General features: G+C 40.6%; 1 protein-coding gene across 1 annotated transcript in view; it reads left to right on the forward strand.

Annotated features, from left to right (window-relative positions):
- The first annotated feature begins 4,179 nt into the window (after positions 1 to 4,179).
- The window catches only part of Abcc2 (ATP binding cassette subfamily C member 2), a 62,325-nt gene continuing 56,519 nt past the window's right edge, over positions 4,180 to 9,985 (forward strand). Inside the window, exons 1-2 of the mRNA XM_005352327.3 lie at positions 4,180 to 4,341; positions 6,371 to 6,544. Of these exons, the coding sequence (XP_005352384.1) occupies positions 4,312 to 4,341; positions 6,371 to 6,544 (204 nt within the window). The 5' untranslated portion in view covers positions 4,180 to 4,311. The remainder of the gene's footprint in view (positions 4,342 to 6,370; positions 6,545 to 9,985) is intronic.

A 9,985-nucleotide genomic window follows, 5' to 3' on the forward strand; every position in this document is an offset into this window, starting at 1 on the left:
AGTAAAAATATTAAAATGATGCTAACTATTACCTGTATATCTTTCTTTGATCCTTGGAGGTGTTTGTTTGTTGTTTTAAGTGCTATACTTAAAACTCAGGGCTTTGGGGTTGGAGAGATGGCTCAGAGGTTAAGAGCACTGACTGCTCTTCCTGAGGTCCTGAGTTCAATTCCCAGCAAGCACATGGTGGCTCACAACCATCTGTAATGAGATCTAGTGCCCCCTTCTGGGGAGTAGGCATACATGCAGACAGAACACTATATACTTAATAAATAAAAATTTAAAAAATGTTTTTTAAAAAAACAACTCAGGGCTTTGCACATAGGTAAGTACTTTACCACTGAACGACACACTGGCCCTTGGTTCCTGGATATTCTACAACAAACAATAACAAAAAATCGCTGTCATTTTAACAGTATGAAAGTATTACCTTTTATGGGAGAAATTATTTTGCTATTTCATAGTCAAAATTTTTTCATGGTAAAAATTTTTAATTTTTGTCTAGGTAAAAGATTACTATGCTAAATTTTAAATTATGACAGTAAAAGCAATCTTTTTACTGTTGCCTCTTTACTCAGGGTGTTTGAGCATTACACAGGAAAGATACCTTCCTTGGACACGTCTCTAATCATTATCCAAGGTGCACCATTCTTACATTATCTTTGTCACTGAACTTCTGTAAATTTTTAAAAACTTCTTTACTAACTTATTCAATTAATAACTTATTAGTTAGACTTTGATTGCTACGTACCAATAATATAGTACATTTTTCTCCTGAGTCATTATGATTAACACTATCTGTCACTTAGTTATGTCTGCATGATTAGTTATAGTGGTGCATCAGCAAACAAGGATGTGTCATGATGAAATTTCATTCTGCAAAGTCACACAAACTAGGATTGCTTTGTCAGTGGACACAGAGCCTGCCGAGATTACTATTGCTGTATGCATCGCTGTTCTGACTGCAGTATAGTGCGGTAAAGGCTCTTTTTACGTGCATACCCTGGGCTGTGCAAAGGCTTTTATGGAGACACATAAAAGAGATTTGGTGGCTGGGGTTATAGCTGGATGGTAGAGAGCTCTTGCTTGTCCTGAATAAAGTCCTAGGTTACATTTCTACAACTGAAGAAGAAAAGAAATGAAGAGAAATCCTGTAACATAAGACTAACTTTCTGACCCCTTTCCTGTGTCTTGCAGCCCTTTGTAGTGCAGCCTTTAAATATGAGGAGCCCTTAAAAGGAGAAAATTCATTAAGTAAGTAAAAAGCCTTTCTTGAAAGAATTGGAGCATTCCTAAAATTCTGCATGTGTTGGACTTAGATCACACCTTCAAGGTCCTAGGACAGTTTGTAATTTAAAGAAATCCTTTAAATTTGTTTGTCTTTAGGAAAAGGGAATTGTAGCACTATTTTTGTCTTTTGTGTGAATTTTGTATTCACTGAATCTCAAAACCTTACAGATTTTCTAGGTGAACCTTGTCCCCAAAGTAGATATCCTTTCTTGGGTCTCCTATTTCATTTGAGAGTGGAAGACTGGTTGGTATTTCTGTATATAGATATGAAACATTATTCTTTGTAACTTGTTGGATGTAGAATGATTCTCTTAGGCTTTCTGAATCTCAGATTCCTAATTGATAAAACAAGAATAAAAATATCTCCCTTATAGGATTGTTGAAAGAAATAAATGAAACAAAAAGGGGTGCCTCATATAAAGATGCATTTATTGTTTATGAAGTCTGTAATGGCCAGACGTATGGAGCATACCTGTCATTTCAGCGCTCACCAGGCTGAGGCAGGGACTGTCCAAAAAATCATAGAAAAAAGCAGTGTAATGGTGCTGGCATGTTATAGCTATCCATTAAATGCAAGTTTTCTTAATTCCTACCAGCCATTCGAAAAAAATGAAGGTGGGCTGGTAAGATGGCTCTGAGGGGAAAAGCGGCACACAAGCCTGACGACCTGAGTTCAAGCCTCAGAACTCACAAGGAGAGAACAGACTCCTAAAAGTCCCCTGGCCTCTGCTGTATGTGTGCAGTGGTTTACACTGCCGACACTCCTCACACACAACACACAGCTCACATATGCACAGTGCATCTCTCTCACAAACAATAATACTGATTAATAAAAAGCTTAAAATGACGAAGATGAGGAGAGCTTTTATTAGAGCCTCGCAGGATACCTGCTACTTCATTGTTCATGTCTTTGAATATGTAATTGTTCAACTAAAGATCCATGTCATCTAATCTTAAACTGTTCAGAAATCATGATATATTTTGTCAAATTCCTTGCTGAACTCATCATATATGCCTGCTGGTCGTTTAAATGATCTAGAGGGTCAATGACCAGCATTATTTAAATATCAGTGCAAAAAGTCAGCTTAATTAGTGGCTTAAAACAATTCACTCTCCTCATAATTCTGTGCTCTGGCTGGGTGATTCTTCCGATTCTCTCTTCTGGAATTACCCTTGAGTCAGCGTCCAGCTGAGAGGCGGATGGTCCTGGGAATCGACCACTGTTGGACTCCAGCCAGAGCAGTCAAGATGAATTAATTACCTAATCTCTCTATCTGATCTCTTTTCTGCGTGGCATCTAATCTTTTGGTATTTCCGTCCTTGTTGTAGTTTAACATTTCACGGTGAGAGAGGCTCAGGAGCTCCGGGGCTGGGGCTTCATGACTCACCCAGCATCACTTACGCCGCCTTTTCCTGATGAGAGCAAACCCAGGCGCTCAGCAAAGGGGAATGCCAATTCTTCTCATTATTGGAAGAATTGTAAAAATTCCATGACCAAAATTTATCACCACCCGTCAGGTATTTCTTGGCATACTCAGCTTTTTTAACCAAATGCCATCCATTCCTTTAGAAATTAGCACCTTCTGAAGAGTGGCAGCCGTTGTTCTCGCTGCAGCGGGACCATCTCTGGATACCCGCTGGGTCCTTGTTGGCTATCACAATGTCTGCTGAATTTAGCTGCTGCTTCTGGTCAGGACCACTGTTGTTTTTGACTCAGGACAACAGCAAAGCCCTCAGTTTCGAAAAAAAAAAAATCCATTTTTGTGTTGTATTTTGCTAGAAGAAAATGAAAACGAGATATATGCTGAAAAACATAAAAATTTAGACATTTTGTTTTGTAAACTATGTACAAAGATTTTTTTACAGAACATCCTAAATCAAGAATATCAAGACATACTTACTGACATGGTAAATGCCATAATTTAGAGGATTACATAGAACTATGTTTGTTATCAACACACGTGCAAGCATGATCTGCAGCTGAATAGCAGAACTCATTTATAACATCTTATTTCAGTAAAGAAGAATGTGAGCTAGGTGTGGTGGGCTCAGGAGGCAGAGGCAGGCAGATCTCTGAGTTCCAGGCCAGGCTGACCTACAAAGTGAATTCCAGGTCAGTCAAGGCTACACAGTGAGACCCTGTCCCCAAAACAAAACAAAAACCAAGATATATTAAGGTTAACTTGTTTATATTATCATCAAAACAACGCGTGCTTCACATGGAGAAAGAGGACAATACAGGGTTGGCATAGAATTCAGTTCTGCAAGGCAGGAAGTTCTAGAAATTGGTTAACAGTGTAAGTCCACTTAGCACTGTTGAACTATATACTTAGAACCGGTAAAGATGATAAATTTTGGTATGTACTTTTAAGTGTTATTATACAAATAGAAAGGAAAAATAAATACAGTCCTACCAGCTAAGATTAACATTTTATTGCCTAAATTATATTTGCTGTACAATGCTTTTTGCTCTTTTTATATAACTTGACCTTTTCAAATAAAGTTTATATTATTTTAAACCATGTTTTATTTTTACTATATGTTCTTAATTGAAAATTCAGAGGAATACATACTTAACATTTCTGTGAACTCTTTAACAGAGCTCAAAGAGGAGCAAAACTCCACGTGTTGGGATACATGTCCCTCCGTTGACCTTGGGTAGCTAACTAAACTCAGGAGAAGAAAAGCTTCCCGGGCTCCTGCCTTCCAGCTGTACTGACATCTTCAATGTGTTCCTTCTGTATACGGCCACACTACAGGGCCTTTGGGGAGCCCGTACGCCTCCCTGTACCTGGAGATCCCTGCCACATGTTTATCCACTGGGATGACATCAGCATACTTTCAGCAAAGTTAACTATTAAGTGGTTAGGATGAAAGGTCGGTCGCCCTGCCTTTAGCTGAGGCCTGAGAATGGGAAGAGCTCATCGCCCCTTGTCATCAGCCTTCCTCCAGGAAACGGGTAAAGAAGCAGCAGCACAGGCGTAGGAAAGGCTTCATCACGGAGGTGCTCTGGAAACCAGAATGGAGGAGTTCTGCAACTCTACTTTTTGGGTGAGAAATCACATTTATTCCTTTGTTTTCTCTTCTCCAACTTGGGCAAACATGGCCATCAGTATGAACCAGTAAATTTAGAAGTGTATTAGGCCTAAAGTTTAGTTTGTTGAAGAAAAATAATTCTTAATTTCTCCACCTGATCGCACCATCTAGGAAAGATATTACAGTTCATTCTTTTTTTTTAATTTATTTACTATGTATATAGGGTTCTGGGCACCAGATCTCAGTATAGATGGGTGTGAGCCATCATGTGGTTGCTGGGAATTGAACTCAGGACCTCCAGAACAGCAGTCAGTTCTCTTAACCTCTGAGCCATCTCTCCAGCCCTACAGTTCATTCTTAAGCTGTTTATTGTTTGCAGATGATTTTCGTAGACTGAGTAGCTGCAGAAGCACCTTCTACCAGAGAAATGGAGGAAAATGCGGTTTCTTCTGTGCTAGGAATGGAATTGTTAATTACAGTTGTAGGGCAGGAGGAAAAGGAGAAGCATGTCTGAGCCTTTTGGGGATGTTTCGATGTTGAGCTGATAATAGTGTGGTCTAGAGGGTGTGGATTATGAGTTGAGGCCAGAATTATAAATCTGTACATTATGAGCACTGAAATAACCTTTATTTGCCGTTTTGAGACAAAGTCTCTATAGTGCCAACTAGCCTGGAATGCTCTATGTAGACTAGGTTGGTCTTAAACTCACAGAGATGCACCTGCCTCTGGAATGCTTGTGGTGTGTTAGCATACCTGGGCTGAGAGCATCTCCTAGCTGTTAGAATTGGGTACCGCTGTCTTTAGAGAAAGCAGATGCACTGGAGAAATGTTCAGGTGTTTGGGGAGGAGGTTAAACAAGAATAGCTGCACTTGGAGAGTCGTGGAGAGCTGGTATTTTCAAGACAGGCACATTACCAAGTGGCTTAGACGGTGGAGAGTGAGACTCTGAGTGTTGCCTGCACACTTTTAACATCACACTCAAATATGCTAGGTGAGGGGCTGGAGAGATGGCTCAGTGGTTAAGAGCACTGACTGCTCTTCCAGAGGACCCGGGTTCAATTCCCAGCACCCACATGGCAGCTCATAACTGTCAGAAGATCCAGTTCCAGGGGATCTGACACGTTCACACCAATGCACATAAAATAAAGTTAAATAAACCATAAAAATATGCTAGGTGAATTTTCTGAATTCTAAAGTTTGGTGACCTTCCATCGTGATGAGAGGCGCAGGAATGACATTACAGACAGCCCTTAATCCCTTAGGAAGAACTCAAGCCGCCAGACTTCCATGGCCAGGACGTGAAGTCTATTAGAAGATAGCAAACCATCCCTTGAGAACCTCCCCTGAGATTATTCAGCAAATCATCTTGGCAGGTACTTTGACTTCCCCCTTTAAAGCATCAGTATCAACAGATCTGCAAAATCATTTGAAAGAATTGATGGAGAAAAGAAAAATCTACCTTCTCCTGATTCCAATACAGGAGCTGATACCTCCCTACGAACCCATCCCCAAAGACTCTTTATTACATGCAAAGTATCCAAGAGTTCATTGTCATTCCTGTACTGAAATATACTAGGTCCCCTTGGATTTGATATAAGCCTTCTCAGCCATAATATGACTAAATACTCTGTCTGGTACCTGCATGGTACATTACCTACCACTTAGTTACATGTTCTTACCCCTGGGGAACTAGTCTCCCCTTTGGATAGAGGAATAGGCTGCTTCTTCTTACAATTTGATAGATAGTTTAATGAGTTTTACACAGACTAGTCAATGTAGAAAGTCACTTAAAATCACATGAAAGTAAGTTTTTAGAGGTGGGATTGCCAGGAAAGCCCCAAATATCATTAAATGATAAATCTGTTTGAATGTAATGTACTATATTAATGATGAACGCAATATTACAGGTAGTTAAAAGGTAAGGCTTGCTATAGACATGGAGCTGAATTCAGTTGTTTGGAAGCCTGTGGAGAACACTGGGAGTATGGACATCTTTTAAAAAGTGTGGATATGCATCCAACAATGTTTTCCTTTTGATCCCCAGAACGGCTCATTACTGAACAGACCAGATGCAGACCTGACACTCTGCTTTGAACAAACTGTTCTCGTGTGGATTCCCTTGGGCTTTCTTTGGCTCTTGGCCCCTTGGCAGCTTTTCAGTGTATGCAGATCCAGGACAAAGAAGTCATCTATAACTAAATTCTACATTGCTAAGCAGGTACAGTAACGCCACTGTTTTCACACTCTGGCTCCTTGGTGCAGAGGTGAGGCTCTTTCTCTTTTGGGTCAGGGACTTTGTCCCAGTCTCTCACCAGTTTGCTGGGTGATACTATTTCAAGCAGAGCCTTGCTGTCATCCTGCCTATGTCTCACGGGCCATATTTCTTAGTAGCTTTGGTTTTTGTATAAGAAGAGTGACTCTGAATTCTTGTGGATATTAGGTTCCCTAAGCACAAATGAGGGGTCAAATTAGCATCACCTTTATGCGTTTCCGACGTGAGCAATGGGTCACCCATCTTTAAGCTGCTGTGGTAAATCGGGGCTGTAGCTCAGTTGGCACCTGCTCCGAGATATGGACGAACTATATTACGTTATCTTTTGCGCCAATCTAACCATCACTTCTTGCCCAAAACTTAGATCTGAAATGGGTTTTTACATTTTTCCAACGTGTTTCCCCAGCCAGGGTGACCAGCGCGGTGGGAAGAGGAGGGGCTAGTGCGCATGGAGACCAGCCAGAGCAGGGCAGAGATGGGAAGAGCGTCGGCTGTAGCGGAGCTCCTAGAAGGAATCCAGGGAGTGGTCTTGGGATGCGTGATGCTGCCTTATAAAACTGACCGTCTGTTGCTTTTCATCTCTTTCTTCTTCTGTCCTCATTTCTAAAGAGGATTTTAGAAAGGCAAATTCGATTCCTTTGCTTAGTGAGCTTCTGTACCTGCAGCCTATTGCATCCTGGGACATAACGGTGAAGAAAGTAGGATTCACTCTCAGTTTAAACACTGTTTAACTCGAAAGCGCAAATCTCTATAGAGAAGAAAAACCAATGTGTTACCCCATATCCGTACTCCTAGTCTGTCCATCTGAATTCAGTCTCTGGAGAACCGTTTAAAATTTATGCTTTAAGTTTTTTGCTCCCTTTTCCGAGAGTTGCAGGCATAGATTTAACTTCTTAAACATTTCAGAATTGGCTCCTCCTTTCAAACAGTAGAAGCATAATTCACTTTTTCTGTGGCCCTTTCCATTCAGACTTCAGCGTGCTTTGCTTCTCAGTCTCTCTTCTCCCTGCCTTTGGGCTGTTTTGTTCTTTGACGTTCTGAGCTGATGCCACTCTGGCTGTTCGCCCATTGGGCTGGTGCTATCTCATCTGGACTTAGTGAGTCTGCTTGAGCAACACGTAACCAGCAGACTCCCCGGGGTTGTTTGTTTAAAGATTCATCTTCACTGAAGTACACAGAAAACAGTAGGTAACAAATTGTTAGCAGCAGCTGTGGAAATGCCAGCGGTATGGCAAAAACAAACAAGTTTAAACCAGTAAGACATGGGGTTTAATTACAGAAGTATAAGATAAAACATTGCCCAACTTGTCCTCAAAAGTTCCAGCAGGCAAGAACTAGATAAGAGAATGGAGTTTATTCCAGGGTGGAGGAGTTTGTCTAAGTAAACAGAAAACAAATCTGGCAAAAATGGCTGTCTCATAATAGAAAAGGGCTTCTAAGGGATATAATGCCTGGAAGTGTTGAAACCTACATTAAGTGCTCTGTCTGTCCATGAAGTGGTAGAAATAGACACCCTCAGTAATGGGTAGATTTAGCTGGAGAGCCTCGCCATTCATAAAGCACTGAGAAAAAAAGAGGATCTTGCATTGGGGGAAGTATTAAATATGAATAAATAATATTCTCTTCTTCTTTAATACCAATGAGATACATTGCTTTATAGAAAGTTGCAGTTTACATGCATACAAGTAACATTATATGGACTCAACAAGTTATGGTTAGTAATATGAGTGTATATACAAATACATATATGCATGCAATAACAATTAATGATTAAAAGAGACCTTGGCTTTGAAGGAGGGTAGGGAGGGGCATATGGGAGAGTTTGGAGGGAGGGAAGGGAAGGGAGAAGTGTTGTGTTTAAATTATATTCTCAAAGATAAGCAACAACAAAAAAAAGGAAGTTGAGTTTTAGAAAGTTTTAAAGTCCTTGTCTGAATTCTGAAAAATCAGAGATCAGCATCAAAGAATATTAGGTATTTAGTGACTCACTAAACAATTGTGTGTTTTCCTGTTGCATACAATAATAATTGTATCACTCTGATACAGACCAGATCCACACTATCATATATATTCATATACTATCATCTATTTTTTTAAGAGACAAAGATGAACAAATCAAAAGCAAAAATTTCTTCTTTGTCCTCCTACTTTGAAGTCCTGTTCTGTAGAGGCCCCAGTTAGAATGATTTTGATAGTTATATTGTAGAACCCTCACCCCTTATTCTCAAAGGGGCAAAAAGAAATTTCCTAGCAGAATGTTTTCCCAGGAAAATAGTGGCCTTCCCATCTCCCAGCCAGGAGATTCCGAGCACAAGGTCACTTAGATCAGCCCAGCCAGTCACCTGGTACAGGCTGATAAAGATGGCCTAACTCAGGAACAGTGGCCTTGCTCTAAGAAGAAGGAAAAAGCTGACTTAGCAAAATGGGAGGGAGCAAAAGTCCTTGCATCTGTGCCAAAGCAGCTTCAAAGAGTCTCTTTATAGTTATGCCTTTAAAAGCTTACTCCACAGAGGAGATACAACTCCTCTCTACCTCACTACAACAGGGATGGAGATGTATTATGCTGATTAAACCTTGCTTATTACAGTCTGGGCCTCTCTGGTGGTCTCTCTCTGGGGTCATAATCTGGGCACAACAGTATCTGTATCTGCCAGGGGTGCACGTACATGGATGTGTATTTCATCTATCAAGTAGTAATGGATGTACTTAGGCCCAGGAAATGGATGTGGTGCTGTGGGAGGGGCTGAGGAGGAAAAAATAACTGGTAGAGCTTCTATTACCCCCCCCACAAGAACACACACACACACACACACACACACACACACACACACACACACGTGCACACAGGCTGGACACTAAGGTTCAGTCAAGCCTTCCAGTTCTGTCCTGTCCTGTTCTCACGTTTCCAGTCTTCTTATTTTGGATTTGCCCCCCTCAAACATTTCTTCTACTTGTGACTTTCGTACTTAGGTTTAAACGCTACCTCCTGATGCACTTTTGGAAACCATTAGATGATTAGAGCTGTCAAATTTCTTAGCTCCCTCTACAGGAGAACGTTGTCAAATGAGGCTTTTAGGAAAGCTAACTGTAAAGTCTCTAAATCTTTGCATCTTTAAGGTGCTCATGTGCTTATAAAACTCTAGCTCCACCATTTTTAGCACTGGAGATTTTGCTGTATTTTCCCTGCGAATCTTGTGTTACTAAGAATTCTTATTCCTGGGATCCTCGCTGGCTGCTTTTCATTCTTTATAAATCTCATGAGTCTGACTTCATACGTCTTTACCTGTGCCATACACCTAAAGACTCGTAGCTTTCTTATTGCTGAGAAATTTTTATGTTACTCTTAGTTCCTTTCTTCTAACTTGGAAATTCTGTGGCTTCAGATTT

This window comes from Microtus ochrogaster, chromosome 8 (assembly GCF_000317375.1).
Source record: "Microtus ochrogaster isolate Prairie Vole_2 chromosome 8, MicOch1.0, whole genome shotgun sequence".
Taxonomy (NCBI): Eukaryota; Metazoa; Chordata; class Mammalia; order Rodentia; family Cricetidae; genus Microtus; species Microtus ochrogaster.